We start from the raw sequence: 14,024 nt of genomic DNA, 5'->3' as shown, positions 1-14,024 counted from the left end.
ACTACTACAAAGTGAAAGTCTCACATAGCTCGAATTCTCGGCTGGAATGACCAATGTACACGGAATACTCGCCTCGCTGCACTCTCCAGCTCTGCAGTTCCACGTCCCAAATGGCCAGATCTCGCCAGTTGAGGTTGTACTCGGTCATCTGAGACTCACCAGGGTTCAGGAGCTTGGACTTGTCGAATCCTCGAAGCTGCACCGGAGGAGAGTCGATAAGGGTTTCAGGGAAGGCAACGTACAGCTGAGAAACTACTCGTCCAGCAACATCACCGCAGTTGGTGGTGTTGTGAGTGACAGTAACAGCGTTAGACCAAAGCCAGGGGTGACCACCCACTCCTCCAGAAGCGTCACTGACATGTCCAGCTCCATTTGCAAAGGGGAACTGAGTCTGAGAGTCCGCGAGGGGCGCACTGGCGTTGAGAATCCAAGGGTAAACAAGACCGTCAATCATTTTAAAGTCATTGGGGACATAAAGGTCCTCAATGTCGATATTGGTCATCTTGGGTTTAGTAACCTGTACAGGAACAGGCCGGGGAGGAAGGAACTCACTAATCTCCTTAACATCAAGATGCAGATTGCTGAAGGAGTAGGTGGTGTATGACAGACCGTAACCAAATTCGTAGAGGGGAGTCCTTTCAAACTTGTCGTACCACTTGTAGTCAAGATAGATTCCCTCCACAAAGTCGGACTGGGGAGCTCCATCTCGAGGGATCTTGGTGACAATAGGAATATAATCAGAAGTATTTGCTGCGATAGTATAAGGCAGCTTTCCTGAGGGATTAACCTCTCCAAATAACACATCAGCGATGGCTTTTCCTCCGTAATCACCAGCAGGAGCAGTCAGAAGAACGGCACTGATGTTGGGGTGGTTGAGCCAAGCGGTCATGTCAACTTGTCCAACCGTAGTGACAACAACGACAGTCTGTCCCTGACTGGCAACTGTATTAATAAGTTCATCGCCATTGTGCCATAGACTGACATTTCGGCGATCCCCAAGGTTCTTATCAACGTTGGCAGTAGACTCTCCTGAATTTGCCAATACATAAACAATATTCACGTCAGTGTCTCCAGCCAGCTCAAGAGGAAGTCTCATATCCCATGACTCGGTGGTTCCTGTCACTGACACTTCAAGTAGAGAAGCCTTTTTGTGGAGAGCTTCGTAAGGGCTTTCGTACTCCGTAGGGTAAGCAGTTCCACTTCCCCATCCTTCGATAAGAGCTCCGTCTGAGCACTGCATGTTTTCCCCACAAACAGCTCCATTGGGGCCAAGTCTAGAGCCGACTCCAAATACTCCAATAGCGGAAATGTTCTTCAGGGGAAGAATACCGTCATTGAAAAGCAGAACAACAGCTCCTCGAGCACTATCAAGAGCAACATTGGCTGCAAACTGGTCTCGCACATCGAGATGGTAGTTGGTGATAACATCCTTGACTTTCTTGGAGTGCTTAGCAGCGGGGTGGGGACTTCCCACTGTAGTGTCGACAAAGGAGGAGAAGTTGGGTGTTCGATCGTCGATCCCAAAGTAGATGAGAGGGGTCAGAATTCGCAGAACCATATCATCGAGACGGGCTTCTGGAAGGGTACCGTTGGCAACCATTCGGGTCAGCTGTTCTCCCCAGAAGACAGTTTCTAACTCATCAACGTCATTTCCAGGCATACTCATGTCCATTCCAGCCAGAGCGTTAGACACTCCGCTTCCCTGAGCAAACCAGTCGGACATGACAAAGCCCTGGAAACCGAGCTCGGACTTGAGCTTTCCGTTGAGCAAGTCACTGTTCTGGCAAGCCTGGGTTCCGTTCACGTAGTTGTAGGAGCACATGACTGAGCCGACATTAGCCCTAACAGCATCGGCAAACGGCCACATGTACAACTCATGTAGAGCTCTGTCTTCAATGTTGGAAGAGACGGCGTCCTTCAGGTCTTTAAATCCAAAGCCGTCTCTCCACTCTTCGGCTCGCCGGTAATGTTCTTGTTCGTTTCCAATGAAGTGCTTGATGGTTGCAAGAACTCCCTCTTCCTGGACTCCAAGAATTGCTTCGAAGGCGAGCTTTCCAGACAGATATGGGTCGGGGGAGAAACCTTCCCAGTTTCTTCCGCCGGTAGCGTGTCGTCCAAGAGGTCCCACCACTGGTCCGAGATGAACATCGACTCCCTTGAGTCTAGACTGACGTCCAATAGCGGTTCCTCGTTGGTGAACTAGGATACGATCAAAGGTGGCGGCCATTGCGTTCTGGCAAGGGAAGACATTGACAAAGTCGGCAAAACGGACGCCCAGAGGACCGTCTTGGAGACACAGGCCCTTGATTCCGAGACGAGGAACAGCCCCTGTGTTTCCAACACACTGCCCACCTCTCCATCCGGTACCGGTGGTGATGTTGACCTTTTCGGGAAGAGTCAATTGGGCCAGGATGTCCATGGACTCACCAAGAGCATCGGCCCAATCACTGGTAATTGAACCGATTTCGGGTGTGGGGTACCAGTCAGGCGAAGAGGCCGCTAGTGCCGTCGTCAGTAGTAGTTGCAGAGAGAAGATCATTCTTGAGGAACATCGGATGAGTCGTTATCATCTATTTATGTCCATTGGCAGGCTACAGAAGCCGCGCTCTTTGTCCAGTATCTAGTAGATATCATTATGTTAGTGTCGAAGTTGGTTCATTAACTGATTCCGAAAGACAACATGCCAGTCCACTGAGAGACTAAGATACCCCGCTCAACAGAAGCGCAGTAGTGTTATTATTCCGTGGGGGTTGCGAGGGACTTGTAAGGACCGTCAAGAGAAAACTGCTGGAACATATTTGATGAACTTGGTGAGTTGTAGGAGGTTGATCATGTCTTGTCAGCTCTCTTAAAGGTCGGGGATGTATAGGTACAGTCAAGAACTGTACTTGGACCACTTTTAATGCCGATATTGTACTCGGCTCCGATGGTGGATATCCGAAACTAAAGGCGTTCAAGAACCAATCTCGAAACCTTGGAGTCCTAGATCCACGGCACTGGTACCCACTCGGAGTTGGCATCTCTTTAGCGTAGCGACAATGTCATTGTTGGTGTCGGAAAGCTGGGCTAGTGATGTCTCGGGAACTGCTCAATCTCCAACACATGTGGAGCATCCGAGCCGTATGGACACAGATTACAAACCAAGTAACCCGCGGTTGACGCCCTCTTCCCCCCGCTATATACACGCTGTACTTGTAGTAGCGGTCATTCGACCTTAGTACATAGCGGTTTAGTGCGTCTCGGAGATGCTACTTCGAGGCAATCAAGTACTGTATATGGTATAGTCGATTTATCATCTACAATCTAAGTACCTCGGAGATTGCTACAGGAGGGATATTGATTTGGTAATGTTGTAGAAAGCCCCAGTTCTGTCCTGGACTCGCAACCGCAACCACAACCACTACCACAAGTACTATTCATGCAATATCTCGGAATATCACACTAGCTACACTCTGCTTGCCTCTTATCAATGCTTATCTAACATACTGTAATCCATCCTTTTGTCGTGTGTTGTCTATCCACACATTTTTCATCCTCTCTAGCATACTACCTCTAAAGCAGTCCTCCCTGGGTAGCAAACAGCTTGCTGTTGACGGCAGCACCGAACTCCTCGATGACGGAGCAGTGCTCGTTGAGCTGCGCGGAAATCAGCAGGTTGTCCTGTCGCGAGGGCTCGGTGGGAAGCTTGAAGAGCCGCTTCCACTCGTCTGTGGGGAGAGCCGGTCGGCCGTCCTTTTCTCGTGCCGCGTTCTCGGCCTTTCTCTTCTGCTGCCACTGGGTGATCTTGGCCTGTTCTCGGGTCATTTGTCGCTGGTAGTAATTGTAGTTACCCTGGTCGTAGTGGAAGTCGTCGACTGAGTCGAAGATGGCCTCGATGTTCTTCTCAAGGAAGGGGTCAACTGAGACGTTGAGGTTGGAGAAGGAGGACTCGGCAAAGGGCGAGTTGGGGTACTGCTGGCCCAGCTGGTACAGCAGCAGAGTGGCCAGATTGGAGTTCTTGATCTCCACAGGCAGCTCGACCAGCACATCGTGGTAGGTTAGATTGTTCTCTGTGAGGGTGGCGGTGTCGAACTTGCCGGATTTTCGCACGTTGAGGTACTCCTCAGACAGTCGGAAGGCTCGCAGGTTGAAGCCGGAGGGGGTGGTGGTGGTATGTCCCTGGGGGCCGGTGGAAGATGGATCGGTGTCGGAAACAACCTCGGAACCGGCTACATCGTACACAAGAACGACAGAGTCGGGGTTCTTCTCCTGGAACACGGCGAGGTTCTCAATAACCGAAGCGTTGTAGATTCGGCCCAGAACAGTGCTCTGGTACCAGCCGACGCTGTTGGAATCGACGTTGACCTCCTTCAGATGGTCGATCATCTCGGGCTGGTACTTGGCCACGGCCTTAAGACGCAAGCTGAGGCCGTCGTCGGAGTTGGGGTTGCCTCCAGCGGCATTCTGGGGGAAGGCAAAGGCATGGGAGATTCGAAGCTCGCCATCCACATCCAAACCGAGCAGCTGACCGGCGACAATGGAAGGCGCGCTTTCCTGGCAGTGCCGCACGATTTTGAGAGCAACCGAAGAGTCGATACACACACGAGTCGTAGTCATTTTGGGGGTTGAGGGTGTGTGGTGTGTGTTATGCCAGAAGGTGAAAAATTCATGCAGATGGGGGTTAGGGGAGAATAGGGTTGGAGGGCACGAGGGTGGAAGCGTCTTAATGGAGTGGTGTGAGCCTCGTAGAGAGCTGGGGTTTGGAAAAAAACAATGTATACGGCAAGAGAAACCTATCTGTGAACTCATATTTCGAAAATATTGCCCCAAACACATTCTGGAGGCTGACACGAATTGGGCATAAGACTGAACTTTAAACTAGTTGAAAATACTTGGGAAGCGGAATGTTTAGTTAAAGATTATACTTAGCTTTGAACGAGGACACGACAACCAACGTGGACAGATATTTGTAGGCAATCGAACACAGGCATGTTATATGAAATTGGAACTGGATGAGATAGAAAGTAGTCGGTCGTTATATAGCTTACTAGTAAGTCGTTGTAAGAAGTTGTGTAGATTGAACATAATGGGTTCTACAATGTACTATCTCCCTACAAAAAACAACTGGCTTAATGATCACAGCTTACCTATTTACTATTGGGCTACCCAGAGATGAACAATGTGTTTATTTCGACGTCCAGCCTACTTTTTAGCATGCTCCTTGTCATCACCGTAGGCCTTGGTTCCGTAGTGACCGTTGATGCAGATGATGTCCTGGGGTCGGTAGTCCTGCTTACCGGAGAAGAACATGTCGAGAATGTTCTTGGTTCCCTGGGCGTACCGAACCTGGGCATCGATGCAAGTACCGGAGATATGGGGGGTCATGGCGTTTCCAGCTCCGTACTTGTTTCGCATGGATCTCCAGGGGTGGTCAGCGGGAGCAGGCTGGGGGAACCAGACGTCACCTCCGTAGCCTCGCAGCTGGCCGTTCTTGAGAGCCTCAGCAACGTCTTCCTTGACACAGATGGCTCCTCGAGCGGTGTTGACAAGCCAGGCACCTTTCTTCATGTGAGAGAGCATCTCCTTGTTGAAGAGACCCTTGGTGGACTCGTGGAGGGGACAGTTGATGGTGACGATATCACACTGGGCAAGCATATCCTCGAGCTTCTCGACTCGTCGGCAGTTCAGCTCCTTCTCGGTCTCAGCAGACAGACCCTGGTAGTCGTAGTAGAGCATCTCCTTAGGGTTGAAGGGAGCAACTCGCTTTAGGACTCGCTGACCAATTCGGCCACCTCCCACAGTACCAATGACCTTTCCCTCAATGTCGTAGGAGTCCTTGGCGACAGCAGCAACGTCCCAGCCACCAGCCATGACCTGCTCGTGGGCAGGCACAAAGTTTCGGACCAGGACCAGCATGGTCATGACAACGTGCTCAGCCACAGACTGCACGTTGGAGCCAGTGACCTCGAGAACGGCAATATCTCGCTCGTTGGCAGCATCAAGATCGACGTGGTCCGAACCAACACCGGCAGTGATGCAAATTTTGAGGTTCTTGGCCTTGGCGATTCGCTCTCGGGTGATGTAACCGGGGTGGAAGGGAGTAGTGATGACAATGTCGGCATCGACAATCTCCTTGTCGAGCACAGAGTCGGCTCCCTCCTTTGAAGAGGTGGTCACAAGCGTGTGGCCCCGGGACTCGAGCCACTTTCGGAGACCGAGCTCGTTCTCAGTGCAACCGAGTAGCTTGGGCTCGTCAACGGCGTGAGAACCGGCAGAGTAGAGAATAAGAAGGACCTTCATGATGTAATGTTGAAATGGGTGTTGTTTGATGGAGACTGAACAGGGTGATTGATCGTCTTATATATGGTACGAAAGTACCAAAGTCCAATGGTCTTACATAATCCAGAAGCTCCCGCCGCACAAGAACACCAGCACTATCCGTGGATAGGATCGAGTATACTCCGATCTGAGCGGCTCTCCGCATAATGTGCATGATGTGCGTGATGTTGTGCTCGACGGACGGGTTTCAGTAAGGGATGTCGAGTTTGGCAGTAGGGGGTATCAATGCCTTGGTATCAATGTAAACAACTCGTTCAATGTGTTTGTGCATCACTGACGACGAGTATCATTTCGTGTCTGCTCATGAAGAACGCTGCCTTCTCTCGACCACGGCATCGTCTCCACATTCTTACAACGCCGCACAACGGAAGCACGAGCGCAGCACAACGGCCCGCAGGCCACATGTGAAGACAGCCGAGACTTTAGAGACGAGTTCCGTAGCAGTATATGGCTCCCATTTACAAGTACTTGTACTTGGTGACTTGAGAGAGTTGGACTGTCCGTAGGAGTCTAACTCTACAAGCAAATGCGGTATATACAGTAGGAGTGCAAGTGAAAGTACGGGTACTGTACTCGTAGCAAGCTATTTTTTTAATCAGTGGAATAACAACAATTGCAATATTAAATACCTCTTCTTATACCACTACTAGCGTTAATATCATCATAACTTCCATCCCAGCGGGCAAGCTCCTCATCGAACTCATCTTCGTCGGCCCAGGCATAAAAAGGCGACAGGGAAAGCTGGATATTGGTTCTTTCTCTCTCCCGCTTGGATTTGGTTGCCGAGATGCGCTCAATAAGTTGCTTCAACCTCTTCTTCCTAGCTCTGAGTTCGGCCAGCACAAGTTTCTCGCCGTAGGCAAACCGCTTCTTGTAAATGGCGAGATCGGGAGCTCCAAACACCTTGTCCGTGTCCTGTACTAACTCTTCCTCGCCCTTGACCTTCGTGGCCTCAAACTTCTCTTCCTCAGACAGCTCCTCCAACACGCTCTTACCCAGCCCATCTGCTTCAGTCGACTTCTCCAGTGTCACTTGATGAGTTCTCTCTGAACCAGCCTGCCCATACCCATCCAAACCACTCAAACTCCCCAGAATGTCTCCATAGAGAGTCTGACCGCCTGCAACTCTGTCCGCTCTCTTGGTGACAACGGTGACCGATGACGTGATTTCCAAACCGCCCGCGTCCAAAGAAATCTCAGAAGGTACACTGAGACTGAAATTGTCCAAGTCTCCAATCAGAGAATTCTCCACTGGTTGAACACGCGGCGGAATCTCAGGATACTCGTCGTAGATACTCCACGGCTCCTCGGCGGAATAAACGTTCGAAAAACTCACATCTCCAATGTACTGGTCTAATAGTTTGTCGATCATGGTTGAGTCGTGGCAGGGACACTCCGATCTCACAACGCATTATATAGAGAAAGAAGAGTAGCTAACAATAGCAGTATCTCACGACGGTACAAACGTTTGTTTTGTTTTTGAAACCACATGACCCGTCAATAGACACAATAAAACACTCTCTACAGTGTCCCGATGACCAGTCATGAGGATATGCAGCACAGTTTGGCCAGCAACTATCACCACTTCGCCATCGTACTATAGCCAAGTGAGTTCTCGCTCCTCTCTTGACATCAATTAAACAATTTATTAATATACAACCATCTTCACCGTTAGCAACACGCCTCCCTGTATTCCTCCTCATCTGTCTCCCTAGACCTAAGCCTGCCAGAAAGTAAAGGTCTGCTTCTTCTGGGTCACAGGAGTGACATTGTCCAGCGAGTTTTCCACACAACTGTTCTCCAGCGCCTGGTCCTGCACAGTAGGTGCAAACGACAGCTTGGTGGCTCCCCGCACAATGGAACGGGCCTGGTCAATCAGTTGCTGGTTCTTGGTCTCCTCAGCAGCCTGTGTAAGCAGATTGTCCACCTGCGACACCTTTTTGTTGAGCAGCAGACGCTGCAGGAACACCTGCTCACGCTCCATCTGCAGCTGCCGTCGCTCCATCTCGATGATGCGCTCCAACTCGGCAAACTTTTCCATCTTCATCTCCATCTTTGTGGCCTGCGCCTTGGTCAGCTCAAACATGTCCCGGTACATTTCCTTCTCGGAAAAGTCGGCAAAGACCTGCGCCTTGGTGCCCAGGGTAGAGTAGCCCAGCGACGTGAGCGTCTCAAGAGGCACGTCCTTGATGGAGGTGCCGGCATCGGTAGAGTCAGATGCTCCCGGGGGATACAGAGCTGGGTCATCATCAGAACCCTCCTCCTTGACGGCGTCCTTGTCGTCCTTATCTCCTTCTCCACCTTCCTTCTCCCCACCGTCCTTACTGTCACCATCTTTGGCAGCAGCAGCCTCCTTATCCTTCTTTTCCTGCTCTCGCTTTCGTCTTCGCTCCAGCAGCTGTTGCTTCTTTTGCTCAGTCATTTCGAGTTTGAGGGTCTTTCGAATCTCCTCCACACCTCGACCGGTCATGGCAGACACCACAGTAGGGTCCACAAGACCAGTCAGGAACGAAACCACCGACAAAACAGGGTTATCCACATGGTCAAACGGCAGGTACTTGGGACTCACCTGAAGAGGAGACACCTTGATGTCCTGGCCAGATGTAGACGCTGAAACATCGCCACTCTTGCCCAGATACTTGTCTTCGGTAGACAAGGAGATGAACTTGAGCAGACACTGCTCCCGGGTCTTGTTGCCGACTGTCTCGGAAATGGCGGTCCAGTCGTTTCCATGCTCCTCGATACCGTTGAGCAGGTTGTACACCTCCCGCTTAGTCCATTCGGGATCGGACTGCACAAATGGCTCAACCTGGGGAGTTGTGGGTTCGGGTTTGACTCGCACTGTGTCGCCCTGGGTGCCTACCTCGGCCCCACCCTCTTTACTGCTGGTATCCTTGTTGTCGTTGCTGTTGCCACCATCCACAGCATCGGCAGTATCATCACCCTCCACCTTCGGCTTTTTGGCCTCAATCGAGCCACCCTCCTCGATGGAGCCGTTCTCGCCAGCCCGTTTCAGGAAACGAGTGCCCCTGTATGCCTGGAAGGGGAACAGACCACGTGGCATGTCCTCAGTCACCTCCCAGTGGCCTGTAAAGGGAGGGGCAACCATTTGGGGTCGGGCCTCAATATCAACCTGGTAGTTGATGAGACCCCACTTTTCGAGAAACTGGTGCACTCTCATGATGGCACACACGTCGCCTAGCAAGTTTCGTCTCACAGCAGTCACAGTTAGGTACTCCGTGGGGTGCAGTCGGTAGGTGTTGATCATGAAAGCACGGTACCGCTTGTACACCTCAGGTGTCTTAGAGTTGTTGCGCTGATTGAAGAACTCGGGAATGGATTTCTTCTCTATCGAGTGGATGCGGTTCACGTTGAACCAGCTGGCGTAAGACGGGATCACAATAGTGTGCGCCTGGGGGATGTAATCGGGCACCGCGTTTCGGGGCACGGGTGGTGGGGCGACCACGGGCTTGGTCTCCTTGAGTTTTTGGTCGTCGGGGATGGCTGTGTCTGCGTCAAGCATCTCCGAGTCAGCCTCCTTGTCGTCCCTGGGCTCTGCGGAGGCTTTGGGCTCGACTTTGGTGGTCTCGGCGATTCCACCGGTGGCCTCCCACTCAGGCTCCAGGTCCATGTTCCAGTCATCCTCCTTGTCGTCCTGGTCCGCAGGCATGTAGTCTACATCCATACCATCTGAGGGCAGTGCCGGTGCAGGTGACGTGGCAGCAGCAGGCTCAGAGGTCTCAGGCTTGGGTTCAGAGCTGGAACCGTTTGCTGCACCATCTGCATCTGCACCGTTTGCGGCCTCTTCAGCAGTGTCAGTGGCAGTAGTAGCACCCTCAGCAGCAGGAAGACTCTCGGTAGTGGAAGAGGTGGTCTCTGTAACAACAGCACCGTCGTTAATTGTGTCTGTGGCGGGCTCCTCGGTCACAGTGGTGGGTGGTGGTGGTGGTGGGTGGTGGGTCTCCACAGGAAGCCGTAGCGTCAACAGGAGTATCAGCACCCGCAGGAGGTTCAACGGGTGCAGTGTCAGCAACAGCATCAACATCGGGGGCAGGCTCATCACCACCTGCCACGTCAGCATGAATCACGGGCTCGGCATGCTCCATCGACTCAGCCGTGGCCTCGGTGTTGGAAGTCGCTGAGGTTGCGGTAGTGGGCTCTGTGATGGAATTGTTGTCGGTCGTATTGAGGTCGTCGACGGGCGCAGCGGCACTGGAGACGCCATCGGTCGACGTGGGGGCGCCATTGGGGGCGTCTGCGCTGCCGCCGGCTCCAAAATCTCCCTCGGAAAACATGTTGTGTCGCAAAAGTCGGGGCTGTCTTCACGCGTACAACTGCGAGCTGTCGCGTATACCGTTTACTGTTGTCTGGCTTGTGCGACTTCGGCAGGGTAACTCCAGAGGTTAATCTGGTAGGGGAGATTGATATCGGCGAAATGTATGTTTTCTGGCGAAGAACTTGGTTGGAAATCAATGGGATGGAAATAAACAGTTTTTTTAAATCTGCTGTTGAAATTTCTCACCCATTGACCACCTGGAACCACATGTTATCAAACCCATCCGTTGCAGAGGACTGCTTACGTCAGCAAAATAAAGTTCAACGTGAAATTGGGAGAGGCTGGAGAATCGTCTCGATTTGATAATTGCACTTGGAGGAGTGTGTGACGCATGTAAGGTACAGCACAGGGACGTACGATACACGGGCTAAAGGGTGATAGGAGGTACATTACGTGATATGTGGAGTAAGTCACGTGGGTATTAGTGTCTTTAGAGTTCATTTTCGTTAATTGGGATGGGTATGTCACGCTTGACCATTGAATCATTTTGAGGGTATTATTTCGACTTCCCAATAACTAAGCATGTGAGATAAAATGCGATAAAATGCGATAAAATGCGATAAAATGTGATAAAAAGCGATAAAAAGCGATAAAAAGCGATAAAAAGCGATAAAAAGCGATAAAAAGCGATAAAATGTGATAAAACAAGACAAAAATAATAACGAGACACAAATAGATGCAGGTGTGTTAGATACAGACACAGACGAAATTCCCAGTCGAGTTACCATCTCAGAACATCTGCACCATACTTGAGGAACTACCACCTGCCCGGCACATGATATCACCACAGTACTTGTACTCATAATGTACTGTACTCATAATGTACTTGCCGACAGCGCCGGATAGAAGAAGACCGTTCGATGTCATATTTCAAATGTCCTTGCAATGTTTGTGGATCATCTCTACTTACCTCCATTTCTGACAAGTTACAAAAGTTTCATTCACTCCAAGAAACGGGCTTGGCAACGCTCAAAAAGCCCGACTAATCAATAATGCCTGGATCGGGACACTACATTCCCCGACATGCATCCGAAAGGGATACGACAAGAGCAACGGCAATGATGGGTCACGTGGACCGAGGAGAGTGGCACGTGTGTGGTCACGTGATTGCCACCTCCAATCCGCGCCTCTTGAGAAAGTTCATCTGCCCGTTGTCGGAACCCAAACACTATACAAGAGGCGATCAAATTGTCTTTGATCTATTACTTGTGATCTTCTAGACTTCCCCACAATCATGGAAGAGATACCGCGATACCGAAACCTTAAAAAAAGATGGTACAAGTAGCGACATGGATCTTTTTGGATGTACAGGTGATGTGTGTGTGGGATCTCATTTGAGATGTGGGAGGTTGGAATGAAACATGCAAAGGGTCTTCAATCGATTCTCTCAACTTTTATCCAACTATTGGCGGCTCTAGAAAGAGCATCCATCGTTTACATTGTACGACAAAGTACAAGGATAGACAGGTATCATAACTGTGGCTTTGCAACTTGTATATTTGGTGTTTTTGAAGCCAACACTGCCCGAGGGTAAGTGTACATTGTTATCGGAAAGACCAAACTTTTCCGGGCCTCACCTGAGTCGTTTGTCCGCTGCGGATACGGTGCAAGTTGGTTATCTCCGTGCAGCCAACCTGAGTGTCTGGTGTATAGTTTTGCGTGGGGGTCAAGTTGGAATATGATCTCAAAAAAACGGGTGTGGGGCGCGAAATACGGAAAACAAAGATCGGAATTTACTTGGACGGGAATTCGGAGCACAACGGCCATGCGCCAATTCCGTTTCAACGGCTTCTCCACAGTTCAAACCTCGCTTCCTGTTTCTCCGTGGGAACTTCTGACGCATATTGGGAACATGTAGGAGGAGCAACAAGACGTCCCATAAACTGGTGTATAGTAGGTGAATAACAACATGAAAGACATGTTTTTGCTCCCACAAGTGCCAGCAACACAGGAAAATACCACCCGCCTCGGCCCACCCTTACCGACACCCACAACCACCTCCCCCCAACATTTTCCCCACTCTCGCCAGGGTTGGGGCTACGGCCTTGTTCGGAGAAAGCCTATCTTTCCTCCCCCGCGCTTATAATCTCTCTGTCTCCCCCGTCTGCTACGATACCAGTGTACAAGGGACGTCACAGCAGCCATGTCGAAACCTCTTTCTCCCGCCGAAGCGACTCTTTTGCAGCAGTACCTGCTGTCTCTGCAGCAGCGACCCATTCTGTGAGTATACACGATTCCAATGGTACCCTTGGACACAGCTCCACACGACAGATGACGTGCTCCATCATGGGGCCCGAAAACGGACTACGAGGGACGGGTACAACTGATGTTTGCTTGAAGGTGTAAACGCAGGACATTGCGGGTCGTCAACGAATCGTAGGAGGTGGTATCTCGTGACCAAGACTCTCTGGATCAGACGAATAGATTAGGTGATCTGTTATTGTCCCGGATATGTCATCACTCGACACGACAATTATTGATAGGATCATTACTTATCTTATCTTACCGCAACGGGACGCCGGGCTACCCGACGTTGACGCCAATCTCCTATCTCCTCGGCACCAACATGTGGATCACTAATTGATATTGCGATTCGGCAAACCGATGACTAATCTGTTGCAAAGAGATAGTGGCCACGTCTACAAGGATCAGGACCGACTCGTCTAGTATGAGAGAGTTCGCCATCCTGCTGACAAAGAATGATCTGATGCTACAATCTTCTATCTAATACCCACGGCCTCAGTTCAATTCACTAACAAAGCACCAAATCATGCACCTCTGGAACTCTCAACGCTTTGGCCGAGTTCCTGGCATCCTACTTCGCTGGAGAGAAGGACGCTAACGGATCGTATCTGTCATCCCGAATCTACAAGATGGGTCTCTACGGATTCTTTGTGTCCGCTCCGCTGTCACACTACCTTGTCGGTGCTCTGCAGGCTGCCTTCAAGGGAAAGAAGGGGATCCAATGGAAGCTGGCTCAGATTCTCACATCTCTGCTGACTGTGACTCCCATCACATCCACCGTGTTCCTGGTGTTCATGTCCATCTTTGCTGGCGCTCGGGACGTCAAGTCCGTCATTGCTTCGCTCAAGGTGTCTCTGTTGCCCGTACTGCGATCTTCTTGGGTGGCTTCTCCTATCGTGCTGGCTATTGCTCAGGCCTTTATTCCCGAGCACGCTTGGGTTCCCTTTTTCTCTCTCTTTTCTTTCCTGCTGGGAACCTACAACAACTACATTGTCAAGAAGAAGCGACGGCTTTTGCGGGAGGGCAAGAAGGACGACAAGTTGCAGTAAATCACGACTTACGAAGTGCATTTGTAAAAATTATGTATTGATTGATTCTTTTTTAGAACAAGCTGTGAAGAGGCTAAC

The 14,024-nt window shown here is 50.7% G+C and overlaps 6 protein-coding genes across 6 annotated transcripts; 1 reads left to right on the top strand and 5 right to left on the bottom strand.

The window, feature by feature from the left end:
• Positions 1-4: 4 nt before the first annotated feature.
• YALI1_F21504g (uncharacterized protein) lies at positions 5-2,539 on the bottom strand (the record flags this gene model as incomplete). Its single annotated transcript, XM_505480.1, has 1 exon — positions 5-2,539. One exon carries the CDS (start codon positions 2,537-2,539, stop codon positions 5-7), a length of 2,535 nt encoding a protein of 844 aa, XP_505480.1.
• A 1,013-nt stretch (positions 2,540-3,552) lies between these two features.
• YALI1_F21482g (uncharacterized protein) lies at positions 3,553-4,815 on the bottom strand (the record flags this gene model as incomplete). The annotated part of the gene is made up of 1 exon (XM_505479.3): positions 3,553-4,815. One exon carries the CDS (start codon positions 4,813-4,815, stop codon positions 3,553-3,555), a length of 1,263 nt encoding a protein of 420 aa, XP_505479.2.
• Positions 4,816-5,181: 366 nt separating this feature from the next.
• On the bottom strand, positions 5,182-6,279 carry YALI1_F21467g (uncharacterized protein; the record flags this gene model as incomplete). Its single annotated transcript, XM_505478.1, has 1 exon — positions 5,182-6,279. The coding sequence occupies one exon, from the start codon at positions 6,277-6,279 to the stop codon at positions 5,182-5,184; it is 1,098 nt and encodes a 365-aa protein (XP_505478.1).
• A 660-nt stretch (positions 6,280-6,939) lies between these two features.
• Positions 6,940-7,689, bottom strand: YALI1_F21453g (uncharacterized protein; the record flags this gene model as incomplete). Its single annotated transcript, XM_505477.1, has 1 exon — positions 6,940-7,689. One exon carries the CDS (start codon positions 7,687-7,689, stop codon positions 6,940-6,942), a length of 750 nt encoding a protein of 249 aa, XP_505477.1.
• Positions 7,690-8,034: 345 nt separating this feature from the next.
• Positions 8,035-10,398, bottom strand: YALI1_F21426g (uncharacterized protein; the record flags this gene model as incomplete). The annotated part of the gene is made up of 1 exon (XM_505476.3): positions 8,035-10,398. The coding sequence occupies one exon, from the start codon at positions 10,396-10,398 to the stop codon at positions 8,035-8,037; it is 2,364 nt and encodes a 787-aa protein (XP_505476.3).
• Positions 10,399-12,796: 2,398 nt separating this feature from the next.
• On the top strand, positions 12,797-13,946 carry YALI1_F21396g (uncharacterized protein; the record flags this gene model as incomplete). The annotated part of the gene is made up of 2 exons (XM_505475.3): positions 12,797-12,873; positions 13,415-13,946. The coding sequence occupies 2 exons, from the start codon at positions 12,797-12,799 to the stop codon at positions 13,944-13,946; spliced, it is 609 nt and encodes a 202-aa protein (XP_505475.2).
• Positions 13,947-14,024: the final 78 nt, after the last annotated feature.

Source organism: Yarrowia lipolytica, chromosome 1F (genome assembly GCF_001761485.1).
Source record: "Yarrowia lipolytica chromosome 1F, complete sequence".
NCBI lineage: Eukaryota > Fungi > Ascomycota > Dipodascomycetes > Dipodascales > Yarrowia > Yarrowia lipolytica.
This window is presented reverse-complemented; position numbering and strand designations above follow the sequence as displayed.